The following is a 26,165-nucleotide window of genomic DNA, read 5'->3' on the forward strand; positions in this document are numbered from 1 at the left end:
TTGCTTCCATTGACACACATATATTGATATGATTATTAAATGGGAAAATGATTGATGAGAATAAGTACAGAATAGTGCTTAATTTTTTCATGGAGAGTCTTGCTAATATTGACATAAATATGTATGTGAATCTGATAAAAGTTGAAAGAAACGTAAGTGAAGCTTCTTAGATACTTTTTAATTAAATAAAAATATTGATGCTCTAAGTAGAGTAGTATTTAGTGGCAGCTGCTAGCACTCTGGCGTGTATGTAATCACATGATGAAGTGCCGTGATGCATCAAAACTGCCTTCTGAATATGTTAACCTATTTCATTACAAACTGTATCTTAGGAGAACAAGTTAACCAATAAAATTAGCATTTTTACACTTTTTTTTTTTTTACCAACAAGAAGTATCTTACATTTTCATCGTGTTGAATTAAATATTTATCTTCTGATTCTTTGATTCAGTCTGAAAGAGCTAAGAAACTCATAACAGAGTCTTAAACTTTTTTTTCCCCCTCCAATTCGAACTCAAATTCTTTCGTAAGAAAAATTTAATTTACCTCTTGTTACGATGGGTAACCGGAGATTAATGGGTTGGACGGCGTGGGTTGGCCCAAACGTATGAAGAATGAGGATCTCAAGTGGATCTGCAACTCGGCGCCCTCCGTCCGACTTGTGCATGCGAAAGAATGGGGGGGGGGTGGTACCTGCAAAGACACTCCGATGCTTAAGTTAGCAAGAGTGTTAACAGGTCTAGAGAGTATTGGGACTTAGAGATACTTGAGAAGTGTCAGTGTATTTATAGTAGTGAACCAATAACCACCGTTGGAGTAGTGCCACTTTTTTAGGGTGTTAACCGTCCCTTTATCTTAGGGAAGTTAAGATATGGCTTGTGGAAGTGGGTAGAGAGATTCTAGGGGCAGTTATTTATTCAAATAAATGCCTATCTGCCAGCTAACCCTCGTTCCCGACTTCTTTAGAGCAAGTCGTGACGAGTACCGACTTCCTAAGACGAAGATTGGTACTGGGTGAGGTCAACCCTTTGGATTGGGCCTTTTTACTTGGGTCCTGGGCCTTAGCGTTGGGCCAGTGTATGAACAGTGCCCCTACTCGAGCCCAATTTCTTTTTAAGATTTGGGTTCGAGTATACTACTCGGGATTGTAGCCGACGTGTTGGAGGACCGACGTGATGGTCCGAAACCAACGTGACTTTTCGTGACCTTTTGGTTTTGACAGTTACGTCTAATCAAGCGTCGTGTCTGTTAGGGATGTGCGTAGGGATTAATGGCCTTGGTAACCGTGCGTTTTTAATGACTGCCCCGTTTTTACCATTGTGCCCCTAACGTACTTATAAATACTTTCCCTCTTTTTCCTTGTTTCGTTTCTGCGATTTTTCAAATTTTTCCTTTATTCGTTCGTGCTGCATTCTTGTATCTTCGAAGGCTTTCGTTTCCTCCCACCCTCATTTCCAGATAAAGGTTAGTTCTTTTTGGAACATGCTTTTCTATTTGCACGCCTTTATTTTGTAGATAGGTTGGTTTGTAGACTTTAGTTCCGTATTCCCTCCCTTTAGAGACCGTGTTTTTGATTTTTCTTTTCTTTTTCCCTTGTAGGTTTTTGTTACCTTTTTAAGAAAAAGAAATGGCTTTCGTAGATGTCCTTTCTCAGTGGGTTGATGTCATGGTTCTAGGGGAGGAACCCTCGGTCGATACTGATTTTATCACCCATCTTCGTACTCACCACAGAATTTGTACTTCTGAGGAGGATGAGCCGAAGTATGAGTTGGTAGTCCCGGGTCCTGAAGACCGGGTTTGCTTTGGGAGGGTCAATGAGGCGGCCCCTCATTTTTTCTTTATGTATGAATGTATGATCACCCGTTTGGGTGTTTTTCTTCCTTTTTCAAACTTTGAGATGTCTGTTTTATATCACTGTCGAGTTGCCCCTACCCAGCTTCACCCCAACTCTTGGGGTTTTTTGAAAATTTATCAATTTATTAGCCAAGCTTTGGAATTCCCGACCTCTTTGAAGATTTTTTCTATCTCTTTCATATGACCAAACCCTTCAGTGGGCTAAACAATAAGCAACAGTAGGTGTCTTTCCGAGCCATACAGGGTCGGAGAGTTTTTACCCTTTTTGACGAATCCTTCCATGACTTTAAAAATTATTTTTTCAAAGTTCAAGCTATATAGGGTCACCACCCCTTTTTTCTGGATGATAATTCTTCTCCCCGATTTCCTTTATACTGGCTGGAGGCCTCCCCTTGCGAGAAATATGGTCTGGACGACCTGGACGAGGTAGAAGCAGCCATTGTGGGGTTCTTCCGAGAAGTGTGGGGGAGGGCCCCATATTTGGACACTAAAAAGTTTCTCCAGGGATCTCCGACCTTTGTCCAGGCGCAGCTAGGTAGCTTTTATTTGTTTGTTAGGTTACCGACTTGTCTGATTGGCATTCCCGACTTGTCTTAATCTATTATATATTGTTTTTTCAGAGATGGCGAAGGCAAACGCTCAGGAGTCTTACCAGAGAGTTCAGGAGGCTAAAGCAAAGTCTCGCGCCAGGACTGGTGGCGCCCGGGCGGTTATCTCTCCTCCTCCTCCTCGAAACATTGGGACTCCTTCCCAGCCCATTGTGATTTCTTCTTCTGCTTCCTCTCAGCCGCCCCCCTCTGCCCGACCTTCTCCTGAGCCAGAGAATAAGAAGCGCAAGACCTTAGAGTCTGGCTCTTCTGGTGAGGTAAAGGCGGATGCTCTTGCATTCGTCCGAAAGAACATCTACCCCCATGCTCGTATAAGCATGGATGATGTGTCTGTTCGTCACCACCTTACCATTCTGGTTGAGGAAAGTCTCAAGGCGGCGGGGGTTTGTGGCAAACTCTTGGATATTTTTGAGAAGGCTCCTCTCAGCTCTTTAGGAATGACCTCGAGGGTCGAGGAGCTAGAAGGAAGGCTTCGTATATATCAAGAGCATGAGAGGGAGTTGAAGGAGAAAGTCGCCAAACTGAAGGAGGAGAGAGATAATCTCCGAGAGAAGGGGAGGAAGTTGCAAGCCCAATGCAACATGGAGGTGGACTTGAGGAAGACAGCGCAGGGCAGCTATCAAAAATTATTTGAAGATCTTGTGGCTGTGAAGAATGATCTGCTGAATTCTCGGAAGGCCTATGCCGAGTTGGAGGACTCCATTGCTGATGGCGCCAAGGAAGCTTGGAGGGTCTTTAAGGAGCAGGTCGGAGTCATTGCTCCTGACTTGGACCTTTCTCCTTTAGATCCTGATAAAGTTGTTATTGACGGTGCCATTGTGGATCCCCCTGTCCCCGTAATTATTTCCGAGTCAGAATTGAAGACTCGGGGGCAGAGAATCATAGAGTTCCCTCCTCGCCCTAAAGATGCTCCGAGTTCTTCTACTGTTCCTCTGACTTCCTCTCCTATGGATGCCTCTCTTCCTGGTCCTGGTGGTGCTCCTTCTGACTCTGGTGGTGGTGATCTGTCTCTTCTTCCTTTGAAAAAATAATTTCGTTGGCTATATGGGGGCCCGGCCTGTGGGTCCCCCCTTTTTTAAACTCTTTATGTTTGTTTGTTGAACAATTTCTTTCTGGCCTTTTAAGGCCGTAAACAAAAATACCCCTTTTTGATAAGGGTTTAAGTTAAAATAAGTACCCTTTTTTGGATAAGGGTTTTTAAGTTACTTTATGTGTGCATGCTTTTTGATAGTGACTTTTCGAACTCCCCTTGATCTTATTCTAAAGGAAAAACCCTTTCTTTGGCTTGTCTGTCTTTCTGCACCTTTTTTGTTTTAAGGATTTTAAGGACAGTTTTCTGATCTTTTCCTGGGTTTTTCGATCTCTTTTGTTTATTCCTCGCACTCAATTTTGTTTTATTGAGTTTTTATGATTTAGGTTATTTTTGCGATTCGTTTTCTATTTCTACTCGGTCTTTTCACTTCGACTTATGAGTCGGAATGTTTCCGAGTTTCTTACGATCACCTTTTATAACCTCTTTACACCGACTTGTACCTCGTCGTTTTATCCTGACGACCATCTAGGTCGGTTCATGGGATTTTCACATTTTGTCGAGCTTAAGTCGGCGCGTTTCGTAGAAAGAGAAAACAACAAAGGAATTTAAGAGATATTTGTAAAAAAGATCTTTATTAATTGGGGAGGTACTTTATTGCTGCTAAGGATTTTTGACAATCTATTTTCCTTAGCCCCTACTGTGATGCCTCATTAAAAACCCTTCTCCAGAAAAAACCCTTTGGTTTTGGGAAAAAATCATGAAGTTGGGAAAAGAGTACATCAGGGAGTAGAGTTCGCTTTTAGCTATAGTACCTTTTCATATTACAAGCATGCCACGACCTTGGTAACTCGGTGCCGTCCAGGTCGGTCACTTTATAATAGCCTTTTCCTAAGACCTCATTGATTCTGTATGGTCCCTTCCAATTTGTAGCGAGCTTTCCTTCCCCTGATTTGTTGACTCCAATGTTGTTTCTGATCAAGACCAAGTCACTTAGGGTGAATGCTCTTCGAATAACTTTTTTGTTGTATCTTGTAGCCATCCTTTGCTTCAACGCTGCTTCTCTTATCTGGGCTTCTTCTCGGACTTTGGGGAGCAAGTCGAGCTCCTCTTTGTGCCCCTGTATATTTCCGATCTCGTCATGGAGAATCACTCTTGGGTTTTGCTCGTTGACTTCTATTGGGATCATGGCTTCTACCCCATAAACTAGTCGGAAGGGCGTTTCTCCAGTGGCGGATTGGGGGGTCGTCCTGTAGGCCCATAGCACTTGTGGGAGCTCTTCAGCCCAGGCTCCTTTTGCATCTTGTAGCCTTTTCTTTAGCCCTGCCAGTATGACTTTGTTGGCTGCCTCGGCTTGCCCATTGGCTTGCGGGTGTTCTACCGAGGTGAACTGGTGTTTGATTTTCATACGGGCTACTAGGCTTCTAAAGGTAGAGTCGGTGAACTGGGTTCCATTATCTGTAGTAATGGAATAGGGTATCCCATATCTTGTGATGATATTTTTGTAGAGGAATCTCGGACTTCTCTGTGCGGTGATGGTGGCCAATGGTTCTGCTTCTATCCATTTTGTGAAGTAATCTATCCCCACTATCAGGTATTTGACTTGTCCTGGCGCCTGGGGAAAAGGACCTAACAAATCCATCCTCCATTTCGCAAAGGGCCATGGAGAAGTGATGCTGATGAGCTCCTCCGAGGGAGCCACGTGGAAATTTGTGTGCATCTGGCACGGTTGACACTTTTTCACAAATTCGGTCGCATCTTTCTGCAAGGTCGGCCAATAGAATCCAGCTCGGATCACTTTCCTAGCTAATGACCTTGCTCCGAGATGATTTCCGCAGATCCCACTATGGACTTCTTCTAACACCTCGGTGGTTTTTGAGGTCGGTACGCACTTTAACAATGGTGTTGATATCCCCCTCCTGTAGAGAATATTTTTCACCAAGGTGTAGTATTGTGCTTCCCTACGGATTTTCTTAGCCTCTTTCTCCTCCTTGGGAAGGATGTCGAACTTCATGTATTCGACCAAGGGGTTCATCCATCCGAGGTTTAGTCCGACTACCTCAAGGACCTCTCGCTTGCCTTCTTCCTTTACCACGGAGGGTTCCTGGAGAGTTTCTTGGATCAGGCTTCTGTTATTCCCTCCTGGCTTGGTACTTGCTAACTTGGATAGGACATCTGCTCTGCTATTTAGATCCCGAGTTATGTGTTTGACCTCGGTTTTTGTAAAGCGCCCAAGGTGTTCCAGAGTTTTTTCCAAGTACTTTTTCATATTTGGGTCCTTTGCCTGATACTCTCCATTTATCTAGGAGGTCACCACTTGTGAGTCGCTGTATATCATCACCTTTGTAGCGCCGATTTCTTCCGCCAGCTTTAATCCAGCAATCAAGGCTTCATACTCTGCCTGATTATTTGAAGCTGGGAATTCAAATTTGAGGGAGACCTCTATCTGGGTTCCTCTTTCATCCACCAGTATTATGCCTGCACCGCTTCCTATTTTGTTTGAGGATCCATCTACATAGAGTTCCCATGTAGTTGGTTTCTCCTCTTGGTCTCCTGCATATTCTGCAATGAAGTCGGCGAGGCACTGGGCTTTAATTGCCATCCGAGTTTCATACTTCAAGTCGAACTCGGAAAGCTCTATTGCCCATTGAACCATTCTCCCTGCAACATCCGTCTTTTGGAGGATTTGCTTCATGGGTTGGTTCGTGTGGACTTTTATTGTGTGAGCTTGAAAGTAAGGCCGTAGTCTTCGTGAGGCTACTACTAAGGAGTAGGCAAACTTCTCTAGTTTGTGGTACCTTAGCTCAGGACCTTGTAGAACTTTACTGATGAAATATACTGGGTGCTGACCAGCCTCGTCTTCTCTTATCAGGGCCGATGAGACGGCCTTGTCTGCTACAGATAGGTATAGGACGAGGTCTTCTCCAGCTACAGGTCGAGTTAGAATAGGAGGTTGGCTCAAGAATCTTTTGAACTCCTGGAACGCCTCCTCGAATTCAGGAGTCCATTAGAACTGACATCCCTTTCTCAATAAGGAGAACAGCGGAAGGGATTTTAGTGCTGATCCTGCCAAAAATCTGGAGAGGGCTGCAAGTCGGCCATTCAGTTGTTGGACCTCTCTTAAACAAGTCGGGCTTTTCATCTCCAGGATAGCTCTACACTTATCGGGATTTGCTTCGATCCCTCTTTGTGTCAGCATAAACCCTAGAAATTTTCCTGCCTCTACCGCGAAGGCACACTTTGCGGGATTTAGTTTCATCCCGTGTAACCTTATGGTGTCGAAGACTCGTGAGAGATCTGACAAGAGGTCGACTTCTTTTTCGGTTTTCACCAACATGTCGTCGACGTATACTTCCATTAGGCTTCCCAGGTGAGAGGCGAACACCTTATTCATCAACCTTTGGTACGTGGCCCCTGAATTTTTCAATCCAAATGGCATGACCACGTAGTAGAAATTAGCTCTGGGTGTGATGAATGATGTTTTCTCCTGGTCTGGTACATACATCGGGATTTGGTTATATCCCGAGTAGGTGTCCATGAATGATAAGTATTGATACCCCGAGCTGGAGTCTACTAGGGTATCAATGCTTGGCAGTGGATAAAGGTCCTTGGGACAGGCCTTATTTAAGTCGGTATAGTCGACACACATTCTCCAGTTGCCATTTTGTTTTTTGACTAGCACTACATTGGCTAGCCATGTTGGGTACTTGACTTCTCTGATGAAGTCGGCTTCTAGGAGTGCCTGTACTTGCTCTTCTACTACCAGGGCTCGTTCCGGGTCGAGCTTGCGTCTTCTTTGTTGTACAGGTCGGGACCTCGAGTAGATCGAAAGCCTGTGGGACATGAGCTCGGGGTCTATTCCTGGCATGTCGGAGACCTTCCAGGCGAAGAGATCGGAGTTATCTCTTAGGAGCTTAGTCAACCCTTGTTTTAGGGTTTCCCCTAGGTTGGCTCCTATGTAAGTGACTTTTCCTTCTTCTTCGCCGACCTGTATCTCTTCGGTTTTTCCTCCTGGCTGTGGTCATAGCTCTTCTCTAACCCTTGCACCTCTGAGCTCTATTGTGTGGACTTCTCGGCCCTTTCCCCTCAGGTTTAGACTTTCATTGTAGCATTTCCTTGCCAATTTCTGGTCCCCCCTTACCGTTGCTATCCCCGCTGGGGTCGGAAATTTTATACAAAGGTGGAAAGTGGATACCACCGCTCCGAGTCGATTAAGGGTAGCTCTGCCGATTAAAGCATTATATGTTGACCCTACATCGATGACTATGAAGTCTATACTCAGAGTTTTTGATTTTTCCCCTTTTCCAAAAGTGGTGTGGAGGGGCAAAAATCCTAGTGGCTTTATTGGCGTGTCGCCTAATCCGTATAAGGTGTCGGGGTAAGCTCTCAACTCTTTCTCATCCAACCCTAGTTTATCAAAAACGGGCTTAAAAAGGATGTCCGCTGAGCTTCCTTGGTCCACTAGGGTTCTATGGAGATGGGCATTCGCCAGGATCATAGTTATTACCACTGGATCATCATGTCCAGGGATTATTCCTTGCCCATCTTCTTTCGTGAATGAAATAGTAGGGAGGTCGGATGACTCTCCTCCGACCTGGTAGACTCTCTTGAGATGCCTTTTGCGAGAGAATTTGGTGAGTCCCCCTCCCGCGAACCCTCCTGAGATCATGTGGATATGTCTCTCCGGAGTCTGCGGTGGTGGGTCTCTTCTATCCGTATCATCTCGCTTTCTCTTCCCATGACTATCCGACCTTTCTATGAGATATCTGTCGAGCCGACCTTCCCTAGCCAGCTTTTCTATCACATTTTTAAGGTCGTAGCAGTCGTTTGTGGAGTGACCATATATCTTTTGGTACTCACAGTAGTCGTTGCAGCTCCCCCCCTTTTTTATTTTTAATGGGTCTGGGGGTGGCAGCCTTTCCGTATTACAAATCTCTCTGTATACATCCACTATGGAGACTTTTAGAGGAGTATAAGAGTGATATTTTCTTGGTCTATCGAGACCGAGTTCTTCCTTCTTCTTGGTTTCCCTCTCCCTCTCTTTTGTTGAGGGAGGGTGCCCAGGTCGCCAACTCAGGTCTCTCAGCTTAGCATTTTCCTCCATGTTGATGTACTTTTCAGCTCTTTCCTGCACATCGCTTAAAGAGATAGGGTGTCTTTTGGATATGGACTGTGAGAAGGGACCTTCTCTAAGCCCATTGACTAACCCCATTATGACTGCCTCTGTGGGCAGGTCTTGAATATCTAAACATGCTTTGTTGAACCTTTCCATATAGGCTCGTAAGGATTCTCCGACCTCCTGCTTTATTCCCAGGAGGCTTGGTGCATGTTTTACTTTGTCTTTCTGGATAGAGAACCTCATCAAGAACTTCCTTGAGAGGTCTTCAAAACTGGTAACCGACCTCGGGGGGAGGCTGTCGAACCACTTCATCGCCGCTTTCGACAAGGTTGTCGGGAAAGCTTTGCATCGTGTAGCATCAGAAGCGTCAGCCAGATACATCCGACTTTTAAAATTGCTCAAATGATGCTTCGGGTCAGTGGTTCTGTCGTAGAGGTCCATATCGGGGCTTCTAAAGTTTCTCGGAACTTTTGCCCTCATTATGTCCTCACTAAAAGGATCTTCCCCCCTAGGGGCGACTCTTCTCTACCGTCACGGGAGTTCTGACCTTTGAGGGAGGATTCTAACTTTAAGAGTTTTCTTTCTAACTCTTTTCGTCGCTCCATCTCCTCTTTTAGGTTCTTTTCAGTTTTCTTTTGTCGCTCCCGTTCCTGTTCTAACTGTTCGAGGCGACTATGGACTAATCCCATGAGCTCAGTTGCATGGGATGGTCCCTCTTTCTCTGATTCGCGCCCTTCTGAAGAATTCACCTTCGGATTTTTTATTCCGGAGGTGCCTTCCCTGTGTTAGTCATTGGCTTCCTGGTGAAGGGTCAAATCTGCCTCATTGTTTTCGGTGTTCAGATTCTCTTGTTCAGAGTCTGTCTCTACATGACCCTCTTTAGGGGATCTATCCGCCATCACTGGTTGATCTCTCGGGTCCCCGGCAACGGCGCCAATGTTACGATGAGTAACCGGAGATTAATTGGCTGGACGGCGTGGGTTGGCCCAAACGTATGAAGGAGGAGGATCTCAAGTGGATCTGCAACTCGGCGCCCTCCGTCCGACTTGTGCATGCGAAAGAATGGGGGGTGGTACCTGCAAAAACACTCCGATGCCTAAGTTAGCAAGAGTGTTAACAGGTCTAGAGAGTATTGGGACTTAGAGATACCTGAGAAGTGTCAGTGTATTTATAGTGGTGAACCAATAACCACCGTTGGAGTAGTGCCACTTTTTTAGGGTGTTAACCGTCCCTTTATCTTAGGGAAGTTAAGATATGGCTTGTGGAAGTGGGTAGAGAGATTCTAGGGGCAGTTATTTATTTAAATGAATGCCTATCTGCCAGCTAACCCTCGTTCCCGACTTCTTTAGAGCAAGTCGTGACGAGTACCGACTTCCTAAGACGAAGATTGATACTGGGTGAGGTCAACCCTTTTTGGTTGGGCCTTTTTACTTGGGTCCTGGGCCTTAGCGTTGGGTCAGGGTATGAACACCTCTCTTTTAGCATCTTGACAAAGACTCGTTGCAATAGTATTTACTATTTACCATGTAAATGTATTGCTTATATTAAAAGAGCATTTAATTTCCAAGAGATGTTAACTTACATTTTTTCAAATGTTTTTTTTTTTTTTAATGCAGAAACTTCAATGCATGAAATAATTAGGAAGTATTAAGAAACAAGAAACAAAAATACCATGTAAATGTCTTCTCTGTTTTGAGTGTTTCGATCAAATGCCCAGAACAATCTACAAAGCTCCATGTTGTTATTCTTAACTCATTAATATTTCCTTTAATATAATAGCAATAATGAAGATTATTCCAAGTTGTAAAAGATCATTATGTATCTTTTATAAGAGTGAATTTGAATTATTTTTACTTATAGTTTTGTTAGAAACTGCTTTAGTAGATGATGTGGAACTAACCGTGCAAAACTACCCATTATCTAATTTTAAACGGTTACAAAAAGGTTTAATATGATGATCTCTTTCTCTGGTCGGCTATCTATGAAGCGTGAGTGATTGAGTTTATGCTTATGAGATAAAGATGATTGAAAGACATGCATTGACAACTCTGACATTTTAATTTCAGAGACAAATAAGGTAGTACAGTATATATAGATTATAGAATATGTTAAGCTGAGCAAATGTTGCATCTTTATGAGATTATTGTCAACTCAATGGCATGTGATCATCTCCCAATTCCAACTACTATATTGAATTCGCAATGTCAGACTTTTCAAATGTTTTACTAACTAATAAATGGTTTTTAGTAAGGGGGAAGCAAGCTGCAAAAAAATGATTGCGAAAATCAACCATTGGACATGGACTTGAGAATAATTGTGCAACAAACTAAGATTAGATCATAGTGCTTATACTCTTCCCCTTAATATACCATATTTTTGTCACAATACAACAGGCGTCTAGCCGTAGAAACAGTTAAAATTAATCATTGGATGGATTTCCTCCATCAATAAATGAATTCTCTAACAATAATTCGCACATCTACAATAGGAATTCAACAAGGAAAATAATTATAATGAGAGAGAGAGCGAGAGTCTGGGCGGAAAACACTGGGAGGGTAAGATCTAGGGAACATAGAAATGATCCTAGGGTTTGGAACCGAGAAGAGTATTGACGATTGGAGAATGAATCCTTCACCGTTTTTGTGAGTAATCTTCCTGAAGACATATCAAAACGAGAGCTGTTCCAATTGTTCAACTGGACGGGACGCATTAATGATATATATCTATCTCGAAAATGAAAAAGCGGAAGTATATACATTTTTGCTTTCATTCGGTACACAACGAAAGGAGGGACGTTGAAAGCTATAGCGGAAATGAATCGACTGCGGCTGAGAGATAAGGTTGTTTTTGTGGGGGAAGCTAAGTACAGAATAGCGTCGAGGGTAACGAACACGAATAGTGGAGAGAGAGGTGCAGACACACAAAATCTAATGTCTCGGAAGCCGCATAGCGAAGTAGTGCCGAATGATGCCGGGTCATCTGGACGTGAGTTACGGATGAAGGAAGTCGAAAAAGACCTGCATGGTAACGGATGGACAAAGAAGATATAGGTCGCAGTGGCAAAAGAAAATTTGGTATGGCTGCAGCAAAGCCTTGTAGAGGGCACGACGAAGCCTATTAACTTTGATTCTCTAAAGGAAATGGTCGCGAAGAACTTGCCTAATGTTTTCCAGGCCAGGGAAATGGGAGCATACAAAGCTCTCTTGACTTTCGATAGTGCTATACATGCTGAAGAAACCTACACGTTGAACATGAATCACCTACTCCACTTGTTCCACAGCATATGGAGGTGGGAGGAGTCGGAGCACAGTGAAACTTGTAGAGTGTGGCTTGAATGTTTTGGGGCTCCGTTACACGCATGGTCTGTGGACACTTTTAAAATGATAGGAGGCCAATGGAACGAAGTAGTTGGGTGTGCTAGAGAGACAAAATTGTGTAGTTCTTTCACGGTAGGTCGTGTGTAGATTGATACGTGTGTAATGGACGGGATCCAAGAATGGGTTCATATCACTATTGGTACCGGGGGATATGATGTTTTAGTAAAGGAGATTGGACATGAGGCGTGTGACCTGCAATGTGTTGGAAGACTTGGTGATCAAGAGATAACGAACAGTGAGCGAAGAAATCACGATAGAACGAGCAAGGAGCCAGGAGTGGATTTGTTGCAGCGACATCAATATGCTTCATTGCATAAGGGCGGTCAAGAGGAGGAGATGTTGTTGATGGTAAGACGAGGAGAGGAAGAAGACAAGGGCAGATTAGTAATTTCACAAAGATTTATGAATGAATGGACTGATGATAGTGATTACCACAATCGCTTGAAAATCGTAACTGATCAAGTAATTATTGGCGATAATCAAGGCATGACTTATTTTGAGGGAGGTATCGTTACAAGGGAGGAGGCAGAGTCTGAGAGGACAGTCACATGTGTATTTAATGGGCTAGAAAGGGGTCCACCAAGGCCAAACAAAAAGCAAATTGCCTAAACGCAGGTTGGGCCAGCCACAAAAAAAGATGGAGAAGGGGGCTAATAGCTAGATGGGCCTAACATCACCTGAAGCTATCGGTTCAACGATTGGGCCTGAGATGGGAGATCCGAGTCGGGTGCTGGCCATATCACCGAACGATGTGGGTGACTGGTATGGGTGCAACATCAATAGCGTGGGACTCCTCGAGGATGGCGGAGACACGTTCGTTGGGGCTGGGCACGGGGGAAGTCAGCGGTCACCAAGCCTTGGCAACAGGTTACGCCGCGATGGAGCTACTCGAACACTCACTGATGAACTCGGGCCGGGAGGGCCAGCGTGTGAAGATCCCAACTTCGAGGATGGCGGCAGGGCAGAAGTACAGGTGGCCAGAGTTAATTGTAGGGCTAATGGTGATGAGAAACAAAATTAGAAGGGAGCCGGTGAAAGGAGGGGCTCAAACGTGGTTGGTGCAGAGGGAGGCGTGAAGGTAATTGTCGGCGGCACTCAAGGGGAGCACGCGAGTCCAGAGTTGTGTGCGGAGACCTATGACCAACTTGAACCTGGTATAGATGGAGGTCAGGTTATTGTCCAAAGTGAAAAGAGGTTGGTTGTCGGGCATGAGGAAGACGAAAGTGGAGGGAATGATCTTGGGAATGAGCTAAGGGAGACAGGTGCAAAAGACAGTGATACTCAGTGTTCAAATTTGGAGGCGTAGATGCTGGAGAACAGAAGAACCTGGGAGTTGGGAAAGGAGTCAGGCGCCATGCTATACAATGAGGACGATGACATTATGGCAATACTCCAAGCGCAAAATGAAGAAATAGATCACAAAAGGAAAATAGCAAAGCGAAGGAAAAACTGAGACGCTGCAGACCCAAACATAAAAAACAAGTGTGTCAGAAGCTTTTTAAATGATTTTTAGTTCTTGGAATGTTAGGGGATTAAGGGGTGATGGGAAGTTTAGCATGGTGAAGAACCTTAAGAATAAACATAGATTAGATCTGTTGGACTTGATTGAGACTAAAAGGGAGATAGTGACGAGATATGATGTGGCAAGAATATGGGGGCAAGATGGTGCGGGATGGGAATATGTAGGCTCTGAAGGTGCAGCAGGTGGACTTTTATTAATATGGGATGAATCAGTGTTTAAATTGAATAACTGCTATAAGGGGAAGAGATGGTTGTGTGTTGAAGGGGTCCTGGTAAAGTGTAGTTTCAACTGTGCATTTTTCTTGGTCTATGGTGCACATGACAGGGATGCGAAGTTGCAGGTGTGGGAAGAGCTGAGCTATATAGCTGGGTTATGTCAGGTGCCTGGTTGTTATATGAGAGATTTTAATGAAATAGTACATATGAAAGAACGACAAGGTACTGGTGTTTTACCTCGGTCTGCGAAAGAATTCAAGGCTTGGATACAAGATATGGACTTAATGGATTTGCCGCTCACTAATCGTATGTTCGCATGGTTTAGGGGACGTTCTTGTAGTCGTATTGATAGAGCTCTGGTTAACCTAGAGTGGTTAGAGGAGTTTCTGGAGACTCGTGTACAAGGTGGACCAAGGAGATTGTCAGATCATTGTCCTATTATAGTAGAAGACAAAAAACTGAGGGGAGGTCCAAGGCCTTTCAGAAGCTTAGATTCCTGGTTTACACATGAAGGCTTCCTCAGAATGGTGAAGGAGGAGTGGAGAGTTTTGGGAGAGATTTAGTTCACAGATAAATTGAAGGCGTTGACGATTCCGTTAGGGAGGTGGCATAAGGCCAATTTTAGTGATATGGACAAGAAGATTACGAACTTTGAGGAAGAAATTAATAAGATTGATGATATGGTGAGAAATGGAGTGTATGACGGAACGATGGAGGCTAGACGGAAGACGCTAGTCACTTGCTGTGAGAGGTGGTATGTGAGAAAAGAGATTCATTGGAAGCAGATGTCCCGATCGTGACAAGCTAAGGAGATGGACAAAAATACAAGATACTTTCACAATATAGCTTCATCAAGAAGGAAGAATAACAGGATTGATACATTGCTAATCAACGGCAGACTGGTCAGGAATCAAGTTAGGATAAAAATTGCTAGTAGAGATTTCTATAAGGATTTATATCACTAGGAAGATTCTCCTATGATGGGCTTCACAGACGGTCTGGTGGGTAGGATAGGTCAGGAAGATGCTGTGAAGTTGGAAATGTTGCCGTTTGCTGAGGAGATCAATGAGGCTTTGTGGGACTGTGAGTCTTCTAAGGCACCAGGCTGTGACAGGTACAACATGAATTTTATTAAGAGTGGTTGGGACGAGATAGGGCCTGAATTCACAGCAGCTGTGATTGGATTCTTTCAGACATCCAGGTTACCGGCGGAGTCCAATATCACTTGGGTGGCGCTGGCTCCAAAGTTCGTTGGTGCAAGGAAAATTAAAGACTTGTGACCTATTAGTATGGTTGGGTGCATATACAAGGATATTTCCATGGTATTGTTTAGGAGGATGAGACAAGTAATGCCAGAGCTAGTAGATGAGACTCAGAGTGCATTTGTGAAAGGCAGAAAAATACATAATGGGGCACTTATCGCATGTGAAACTGTAAACTGGCTTAAGCGGAGGAAGGAGGAGGCAGCGATAATTAAGTTAGACTTCCAAAAATCATATGATAGAGTCAAGTGGAGTTTTGTGGACATAGTACTGCAAAAGATGAGATTTGGGACCTACTTTCACCTTTCTTGTTCGTACTGGTTGTAGATGTGCTACATCGGATAATTGGAGAGGCAGTCAGGAACGGCCGTATATCACCATTGTTGGTTGGGAGAGATAGTATAGAGTTATCGCATCTCCAGTTTGCGGATGATACAATTCTGTTTTGCCCATCAGAAGAGGAGACTATCAAGAAGTACAAGCGACTCTTGAGGTGCTTTGAGCTGATGTCAGGGCTCAGCATTAATTTTGACAAGTCAAGCTTGATTCCAGTAAATTGTGACGAGCAATGGGTCTAGCGTATGTGTCGTTTGTTGGGTTGTAAGGGAGATTCCCTTCCAGTTAAATATTTGGGAATCCCTTTAGGAGCAAATATGAGGTTGGTGAAGACCTAGAAGCCCATAATAGACAAAGTGGAGGAGAAGTTCAGCCTGTGGAAAGCTAAAGTACTAAACAAAGTTGGGAAGTTGATGCTGATCAAATCAGTTTTAAATAGTTTACCAGTGTATTATCTAAGTTTGTTTAAGATGTCGAAAGCTGTTGTTGAAAAATTGATCTCTTTGCAGAGTGGATTCCTTTGGAGTAAGGAGGATGAAAGTAATGGGATGACATTAGTTAAATGGGAAGTGGTGCAGGCCCCTAAGAAACTGGGAGGGTTGGGAGTTGGAGATGCTATGATTCGTGACACAGTTATGTTATTTAAGTGGTGGTGGCGGTTTTCCAAGGAAGATTTTTCATTGTGGAAGAAAGTGATGTGCTCCTGTAACAATCTAAATCCTAATGAGCTACTATAAACTCAAGTGCTACCTACTAGAGGAGGCCCCTGGAAGGATATATACCAATTGCAAATAACGAATCAACATATAAGAAATAAGATGGTTACAGGCTTGTCCATGGAGGTTGGTGATGGGCGGCGTACTCGCTTTTGGGAGGATGTATAGTTACTCTATGGATCGTTGAAGGACCGGTTCTTCAGACTTTTCTCTGTTTCAAACCAATGTGGATCTGTTATAGGGGATTGTGGGTTCTGGGATGGGTTAGAGTAGATTTGGAATTTCCAATGGAGGAGAGAGATTTTTCAATGGGAGTTGGAACTTCTGAGTCAATTACACGAGGTATTGAGACCTGTGAAACTAATAAATAGCAAAGAGGATAGAGTTGTGTGAAAATATATGATAAAAAAAATGTATTTTTTCAACTAACTCATTTGTGCAGGTTTGGCAGGAGGAAATAATCCCAGAGGAAGTTACCAATTACAGCTTCACTAAGACTATCTGGAAAGGTTTAGTTCCACCGAGAATGGAGCTGTTTACTTGGTTTGTCCTGATAGGTAGGGTGAGTACAAAAGACAGGCTTAGTAGGTTTGGAATTATCAGCCAGAAAGACAATGTGTGTTCTGTAATAACGAGGTGAAGCATGTACACTACCTGTTTTTAGGATGTGGATTTGCCTGGCAGGTACAGAGTGCTTGGATATTGATGTTTCTAAACTTGTTCGTTGTGTCTGTTAGTCCTGTTGTTCCACTGTTTTGTGTTGAGCTCTTGCTTTCAAAAAAAAAAAATGAATTATCTCTTAGAAACATTACTTCAAGTTCAATAGAGGCTTACTAAGTGGCTACGGTTTTTCTTTCTTACTTAAAAAAAAAAAAAAAAAACTTGTGGCACGTGACAAATTCTTCTTTACTCATCCAGATTCACACTTTTTTAATTAGCATTATCTATACACAAATTGGGGACAAACGACAAAGTAGGGAGGCTAATTATGGAAGGGATGATAATGAGATTCGATGAGTTCACAAGCATGTGGTGTGCTAGACTGTTACTATAAACAAACAATGGGGCATGCACCATGCAGCAGAAGAATAATCCACTGGTATTCAGGAACATGACAGCGAAAGGTTGCAGTATTACACGCTACTCTCAGCATCTTTAATTTGATTAAAGTCTTAGCAAAACAACAAATATGCCAAAGATATACCTTACTCATTAGTCATTACTATTCCATTTTCATAATTCAGATTATGCTGCCTCTAGTGCAGTGAACATGTCAACATGGCTAGCATTATCATCATGAGAACTTGGTTGGGGAAGTTTCCTAAATAAAATATTACTTATTTAATTCTTAGAACTGTTCTTGAAATCCAACCGCTTCACCAAAAACGTCATAATCTGGTTTTATTTGTTTTGGGAATTAAATCATTTTAATATTTTATATGGAGAAAAACCTGTATGCTTCTCAAATAGATGCCATCATCTCTCCAGTAATCCAGTTGCACTTGGACCTTTAATAATAGGTTCCGTTTTACCGCTGTCTAGGAATGAACTTGTCTAGAAGTTTAAAGCCATACCCCTAAATAAGTTTTCTTCCTCTCTATTTTTCAGCAAGACAAAGTGCTAATTAAAAAAGTGTGAATCTGGATGAGTAAACTTTTAGTGTGATGTCAATATAGTGATGACTGATGATGCATCTTTCTAATACTGTGTCTAAATATATTCCTGATTCAAAATTCTACCATGAATAGGATCAGTTGTAATTCAAAATATTTAACTTTAGACAGACCGATTAGCAAAAACATTCTCGTAAGTCCTAACCTAATCAAAGTATATCTGCATATCACCTACCTGAGTAGCATTCTCTGTTAACATGTGTTTTGACTAGGTAGGTAAAAGAAGCAAAATAGGATCATATAGCAAAATAGCCCAGAAATACATTTTATACCAGTCAACAGGTCCTGTGTGAACTGTGATACATTCCTTTAATATTATAAATATTCTCCAATGACATATTCATTTAGCCTACAACATTTAGGAATAAACAATTTACGGGGTATTTGAGAATCCAAAAAACTATGGATTCAGAAAGAATCCCCGAGTCTGGGCCATTCAACCCAACGTGAAAAGCTGTTGAATTGTAGGCGGCAATTTCCATCTTTCATGGGAGTGAACTCTTCTGCTTATATGCTTTGTTCAGTCTGTCATGACAACAATAGCCATCCATTACATGGGTAAACAAAAGTAGTTCAATAAAATCCTATGCAACATGAGTTCATCCGTTCAACAAAGATTTAAATGGAACATCAAGGGGCAAAATCACTTGAGACACTTTCCCATCAACAAAACCATAATTGTCGCAACAAGCTACCTGCAGATAAAGATTTCCAAATAAATAAACATGTCATGGGAAAAAAATAGAGAATAATTTCTCCTCAACTCTACAGTATTCAAAAGTCGAAACATCAAACGTGATTAAAGTCAAACGAAAAGGGTTCTATGAAATATATTATATATCAATTTGCAGTTACTACCTGTACAGGACACAGCACAATATTGATAATTCAGCTGCCCTGAAGAACTCTCTGAGGATCAAGCTGCCCACTACAATAACTAGATGGAACAGCTGAAAGTTCTAGTCTCCCTTTCCATTCTTCTCCAGGTTTTAAAGTGACGGCCTTTTCAACAGCAGCAGCCTCTACACAGAGCATATGCTTGTACTCGTCGTCACCAAAATCAGCCATAGCCTTTGCTTTCTTATCCCAAGGATTCCACACCACTGGATGGATAAATGAAAAATACATTTAGGTAGCCATTTAAACAACATACAATTGAATTTTAATAAAACTATAATGAGGCATATGTAATTCACCCTTTGTACATAATTGTTTGCTTGTGTTAGATTAAGCTATTAATTTCAATCATGGCTTTGGATTCTCCCAAATTCATAAGTACTGCTTTTAAATTCTGTGGCTTAAAATCAAACTCAAACACACCAAATCAAGAAATTCAAAGACATTGTAGTTTGATCAAGAAAATGCCATAGCCTAGCCTTAAATTAAACATCATTACTTGGAGTAACTTAGAAACTTAAAAGATTTAGACATGGAGTGAAAAACAAAAACCATAAGTTTATAAGATATATACCAGAAAACTTGACCTTCACTGTATCTCATTCTGTTCTTGTATATATAAATTATAAAGCTTAAAAAATGACAAGTGCCCTTGGGAAAAAGACTCATCATTTGATTAAACCTCTCCCAAGTCTTGTTTTCCTCCTCAGGCAATTCTTCTATCCAAAAATTTAGTTTACAAGACACTACTTATGATTGGAAGTTCCAACTTCCAACCATCTTTCAAACTAAACAATATGGACTCCTTAGAATTAAAAGACCTTTTGGGATTCCATCACTGTCCAATTGTCTTCTAGAAAGGTCTTGATCTCTTGATCCTTCTAGGCCATTCTGTAGTGTATCAAGTATCATACTTCAAATTCCTAGTTCATTCCTAGAAGGTTGTTAGGGACTTGGGTATTATGGGGTGCTCAAAGTCCCACATTAGGTAGTATGGGATGCTTGATGGATGCTTGATGTTGTATATAAGGAGAGTGGGTCTTCCCCCTTATTAGATACTTAACAAAGGCTAAATTTTTTTATTTAAAAAATAGTGCTTAACAAATTTAACATAAATGAAATGTTGCAAATTTGAAAGCCAAGGTGTTTTCTATGATATGTGTCATGTTCAGGTGAGTTCAAATATTTAAAACGTCTCTTTTAGATCTATTCTATTATGGTATACTTTCACTTTATTTGGTATCTTTGACGGGTGTAAGATGTGCCAAAAACCTCGGATAAGTTCTTGTTGACTAGCTTTGTTGGCTTTGGAAAAGAAAGGAAGCTAAACCTTTGTGGCAGTGCCAATCTATGCTAATGCGCATTGACAAATCTTTTAGCATGCAAATCATGTGCAATACACTTAAGTGTTTATTCCATATCTAGTGTAATCTCATGATTGTTTTATAAAGTTTTGCTCCATTGGCAGCTTTTCTCTCTGTTGCTTATTATTTTGGAAGAGGACACCGTACCTTCCAATATCTCTGTGTTCTTCCTCTCTTCAACATCATACTAGTATCCAACCAAAAAAAAGGGAAAGATAAAAGCAAAAACAATAAAAGGGGTCCCACTCAGTACTTTATGAATGGGGCACACATATATTAGGCATATGAGATAAGCTTGATAATACTCACCAGCATCAGGAAGGCCATCTTTGCGCAAAACAAATGTTCTCTTTTTTTCGTGATCAATAATTGCGATCTTCGTAGGAGTGCTAAGATATATTTTGTCAACCTATCATATCAAAAACACGAGAAATATCAGCTTAAACTAAAATCTTATAAAACATCATTACAATAGAATTGGCTACATACATGTGGCTAGAATGAGTATTATTTAAAATAAATAATAAATAATATTAAATTCCTGGGCACAGAAGTATATAAACTAGGTGCATACTTTTAATTTTGATCTTTCCATTTATGGGGGAAAAGATTTTGTTAAGATATGTTTATCTTCACAGAGGGGGTAGGGTCCAAACCTAGACCCGGATGTGGAATGGGTGGCATCAATCAAGACATCCTAGGCCATAGCTACTGCTACTATGCTAAAGTTAAACCGAGTGAAGCATCCATATCTGTCAATGCACAAATATAAAGAGGATTTGCAATGGCAACTACCTTTTGGTCTCTAGTAGTTATATTGAATTGTTTTTCAAGTCCACTAACATATAATATCTACAAAATCTATAAAATAAAGACTATTACAAAATCTGTAAGTCACATTTAACCACTATCTCACCATTAATCCCCCAAACCCCAAGTTGAAGTTTTAGTTAAAATACATATTTAGTTATTTTAATTATTTTCAAAAACTTCAAATAAAAAGAAAAAATGTGAAGGATAGGCATCGAATCACTAATAAAAATAAAATAAAAGCTAAGAATGGAAAGAATGAAAAGACAACAAAAAGAAAAGAGCCATGGTGAAGGGTTGGAAAGAATTTGTTAAGAAACATCTCATACAAAATGATGCAAAAGCTTGAACTTTTCGGTAGAGACATTAAAATAGATTTAACTCTAGCAAGCCTCTAAAACAAGAGCCTATCAACCTTGAAACATGGAAAATGCAATAAAAACCCACCAATTGTGATTATGTATTATGAACAGTCTTTAGCAATAAATTAAACATAGGTAAAGACATATTAATGGTTTAATCTTGAAATAGCATTTACGGCCACTTTGGGCAAGAACTCAACAATAGAAAACACAAATTTTAAACTGAAAGCTGAATACTGAAGAATGAAAAATGAAAAGCATCTTCTATTAGTCCAGATAATCAAGTATTGAAGCATATTCAAATTAAACTCTATATTTAATATCAGAATACAGGGGCTTCCTAGAAAAAAGAAAGAAAAAGAAAAACCACACTCACTTCTGATTCAAATGTTAGAGCATCCCCCTGCTCAGTAAAACGCTCCTTGTTCTGCAAGTTGTCAAGATAATCCAGGGTCTCTAATCCCTCGACCCGAACCTCGCTGAATAAATAAAATAAACTAATTAGGAACTCAGTCTATATATTTATATTAAAAAAACAATGTAAAAGCAGTGTGTAATGGAACAGAAAAATGAAGCCTGTTACATAGATGAACATTTTTAATTCAAGATCAATTAGACCAAACTTAAGCAGGCAGTTAGGTGCATTTTAAAGTACATATGAACCGAATATTTAACTGGACCAGTGATAACATATGCATGTTGCACATTTAATTAAAGAAACTACTGTTGCTCATCACTTCTATGTTAGACTGTTAGCACACTTTCATAATCTGCGATTCTGCATAATCACTCTGAACATTCATACACCCGAATCCATAAATCCACGCTGACTTTCATATTCACATACAAATTTTAACAAACAGCTTACTTAGTAAGGAAGAGATCAACAATTCTGGCCTGCGAATCAAGTTGACACCCAACTGCTAACCAGAAAATTCCTTGTTTGCTATGAGGAACTTGAAATAGATCTCGACAAAAAGATACATAACTAGGACAACTATACCTTATGGCATCGCAGACACGGCTAAACAGATGTCATTAGGATCTATCTAAAATCTGTTAAACAATGTACAACAACATCTTTTTAAATGGCTTCTTTTATAGTTTTCTTATGACTTTCCAATACTCCTTTTAACCAAGCATCCAAAGTTATACATCCTCTCACCCAAAAGCCAAATTAGGTTGTATTTGGTTAGTATTTTCATTTTCTATTTTTATTTCCAATTCTTTTCTATTTCCAAGATTTTGTAAAGAAAGAAGTGAAAAAAAAAAAAAAAAGAAAAACGGTGTTTCTTTGTTTTCACCTCTTTTGCACAAATTCTTAAAACTGAAAACACTAAAAATAAAATAGAAAACGTTCTTGCAAACCAAACAGAACTTAAAAAGCCCAAGCCATACATTAACTTCTTGATGCCACAATTAGGAGCTTCTGAATATGGTCGGACAATTATAACAACTAATCATTACAACCTTCATCACCAATCAATATTAATAGCATAACAGCTTCTTACAAGACTAATGAACTGCTATAATTGAGATTAATACAAAGATGCTAACTGTGCCAACAGAATTAGTATATAAATGAAGATCATATCATTGAAACTTCGATATTGAGCGAGACAAAAAAGATCTCAAGCATTTACCTTATGTCTGATACAGAGAAATATGTATGATAAGCAAAGGTGAACGAAAATGGCTTCCCATCACTGTTTGTATTCCTGATCCGAGAAGTCAACATAAGGTCTCCTCCAGGTCCCAGAGCTATCCTTAGACGATACTCAAAACTACATGCAAGCAGAAAGGAATATAGTAAAAAATAATATGACTGAATCATGATATGAAATAGAAGGATGAAATAGAAGGATGAAAGTTAAACAAGGTACTCTACACATAGGTATCATAATATTGTATGTTCCCATCGAATACCTATGAGGCCAAATCTTCGTATCTTCTTCAGAGGGCTTAAGAATCAAATCAACAAAGGCTTTGTTCAAAGTATTCGTTGGAAAAGGAGGGGGATCTTCATCAACAGCCCAGAACCGGTTTCTAGCAAAGCCATGCTGGTCAAGGGTGCCATGGCTTGCAAACTGCAAAGAGCGAATTGCGATGACCATTTATTCCAACAACTACTGATAATAACCAGCAAATTTTAGAAAGCCACTTATTAAGTGTGATGATTGATACTCAGAAATAGATTGTAAGATTTTTTTCAATTTCACTTACATGATTTCAATTGTTTTTCTCTTTACTTTTATTTAGAATCTCACAATAATTCCAGTTAATGTGATCACCTCAAGTCAGAAGTAAATTCCAAAATGAAAACTCTTATAAAGGGTTCCAAAAAAAGTTTAAAAATAATGGTTGTCTTTCATTGATTGCAGCAGTGATGTTAATAATAACCAAAAGCCCACTTGTTCTTTTTATACAAACCATCCCAATGCCAGCAAATCACCTAAGGAAAGTGGGAAACCACACCTTAAAAGCTAGCCATTAAGGATGAAGAACCACTCTCCTTAAATACAACATCAAGCATCCCATACTACCTGATGTAGGACTTTGGACATCCTGTAATATTTGAGTCCCTAACACCCCGATTTTAACATACCCCATTGAACCTTCAACCAATAATATGATTAGTAGAGATCTGGTACTACATTTTTGTTATTCTCACAGAGATTTCATAATCTGGGATTTATCTTTACAATGTATCATTTTGAGAATGTTAGAGCAAAGTTTTCTGAACACACTACAAATTAACACTCCCCCCCCCCCCAAAAAAAATGTCCTTTTGCATTCTTATATCCCTTTTTAGCCCTTCAAAGACAGTGTTATCATCATGATAAAAGCATTATGCAAGAACAGTAACTGCTAACATTTACGTACTTGCGGAAAGCATATTGGAATCCCACCACGAATTGCCTTTGGTGGCTTAAATATTGCCTGCACAGCAAACAAGACGGAAAAGATGAATAGGCCATACTCACATAATTTGGCCCACAATTATCAAGATAAAGAAAAGATATTAATTCAGAGTGAATGGGATTTATTGCTGCTTTATATCTCAAACCACCATAAGTACTACTACAGCTTTTAGAATTCATGTTATTTCTGTTTAGACACTTAATGTACTCAAGGCAAACTAACATTCTGCAGAAAAAAAGAGATCTAAAGTATATTTATTTATTTATTTAGTTTTATCTTTATTGACATTTGACAACGAAAATTGCATGCGGCACCTTACTACTGAGAAAAAGCAATTCTTCGCCATGGTCATTCTTCCAAGAGGTCACATGACCACCATACAGGTAGACCTGAAAACCACAATACACACAAATGAAAAGGCATTATCAATAATCATCTCCCAGACCTAGCCAATAATCCTATTGAGTGAAACTAAATCGAGGTGAACAATTATGTTCATCAATTTCGTGGCACGCAATTGCAACCAACCGCATCGGAGTTAGTTACGATCAGTTATTGCAATAACTGAATCTATAACAGAACCTCAAGTAAATATACTCAGTCTTCCCTACACAATAGCCGGTTACCTGTAGAATGAAGTGATAAACATTTTCACTCAAAATCTGGATTTCCTCGGAAAATTGACAACAAGAACACCAAAACCGAACAACAGAAAACGCTATCGGCACGCTGATTTCGCAGATTATTCTCACCAAAACCAGTCGGGAATTCAGATCGATGCAAAAATTAAATCATGAATAGAAAATCTAGATCCGAAAACAGGAAAACAAAATAAGGCGAAGCGAGAGAACGAGAATCGGTGATTAGAGAGTGAGAATACGAAATGGCGAATGAAATGAAGCAGATCGGAAACGCAGGGAGAGAGAGACAGAGAGACAGAGAGATACCTCGGCGGAGGAACCGCGAGACTCGCGGAGAATAACCTTCTGGAGGCCATTGATGCCTTTGGAGAATTCAACAGAAGGAGCAACTGAAGAAGGAGAAGGAGAAGGAGGAGCACTGGTAACAGTGCTCTTTTCCTTTTCGCCACTCATAATAATTATATGAGGTGAAATCAACTGACTCAAGCTTCTCTTTTTTTTTTTTTCTTCTTCCTAACTTTCTCTTCTTCTTCCTCAACTTCACCGCCGCATCCCCCTATTAAGTAGGTAGTATGCTCTCTCTCTCTGTGACAACTGCTTCCAACCTCTTCTTGTTTTGCTCTTTTCCTTCCTTTTTTTTTAATTGCGAGGTCCAAACTACTCCAATGGTAACTCGTAAGTTAATAAGTATAATACTCTAATAATTATACCGACGATAATTCGGGGAAAATAATTTGTATTTGACACTCGCACTTAACAAAATGACAGCTAGTGGAACTACGTTTAATTCCAGAGAGTAATTTCTGCTGATAATAATGATGATAAAGATGACAAATCATAATAAACGGTGCATAAATGTATATGCCAAAAGATAGAGATATCGATCAAGCCCTTTTTGTCCTCTAAGTACCCTCTTTTGAGTATTTCCGCGAAATTGCATCGCAATCTCTACATGACTTTTTTCAACTTATTTTTTAAAAAAATAATATTTTTTTTTACGTCTTTTAAAAAATAATATTAAAATCTATTCAACCATTTTTAATACCTTCAAATAATAATAATAATTCACAATTCTACACTCCAACACAACCGTAATTTTAAAAGAACATTAAAGTCTTTTTGAAATTAATCTTATATATTATATTTGTTTTTAAATTTTAAAACAAATTTCAAATTTCTAAAAAAACAACTTTAATCCTGAAAAGAGTATTTTAGACTTCAAAATTAATTCTAAATAGGCATTTTAGTCTTTTAAAACTAATACAAAATTTATGTTTTCTAATATATTTAACAACATTAATTTAAACTTATATTTTTTTTCCAAAAGGTAGTAAGTTATATTTCATTAATTATTAAAAAATAAAATACAAAGATGTTCAAAAGCAGAACAGCATAATAAAAGGTGGAAATTTTCCAAAACAATACATTGAAGGTATTCATCCAATGGTGCATAGTCG

At 40.2% G+C, this 26,165-nt stretch overlaps 1 protein-coding gene across 2 annotated transcripts; it reads right to left on the bottom strand.

Moving 5' to 3' along the window:
- Positions 1 to 17,953: 17,953 nt before the first annotated feature.
- Positions 17,954 to 25,605, bottom strand: LOC112741865 (putative glucose-6-phosphate 1-epimerase). Of its 2 annotated transcripts, none has more exons than XR_011870824.1 (9): positions 25,015 to 25,605; positions 24,382 to 24,456; positions 24,029 to 24,085; positions 23,072 to 23,232; positions 22,789 to 22,929; positions 21,522 to 21,624; positions 20,121 to 20,382; positions 18,571 to 18,815; positions 17,954 to 18,407 (listed from the first exon to the last, which is right to left on the bottom strand). XR_011870824.1 is itself a non-coding variant. In XM_025791026.3 (9 exons), exons 1-8 carry the CDS (start codon positions 25,159 to 25,161, stop codon positions 18,601 to 18,603), a joined length of 999 nt encoding a protein of 332 aa, XP_025646811.1. In that variant the 5' UTR covers positions 25,162 to 25,605; the 3' UTR covers positions 17,954 to 18,407; positions 18,571 to 18,600. The 2 variants fall into 2 exon arrangements, 1 of the variants encoding a protein (XP_025646811.1); XM_025791026.3 differs by having other exon boundaries at positions 20,283 to 20,382.
- Positions 25,606 to 26,165: the final 560 nt, after the last annotated feature.

Source organism: Arachis hypogaea, chromosome 14 (genome assembly GCF_003086295.3).
Source record: "Arachis hypogaea cultivar Tifrunner chromosome 14, arahy.Tifrunner.gnm2.J5K5, whole genome shotgun sequence".
Classification (NCBI taxonomy): domain Eukaryota; kingdom Viridiplantae; phylum Streptophyta; class Magnoliopsida; order Fabales; family Fabaceae; genus Arachis; species Arachis hypogaea.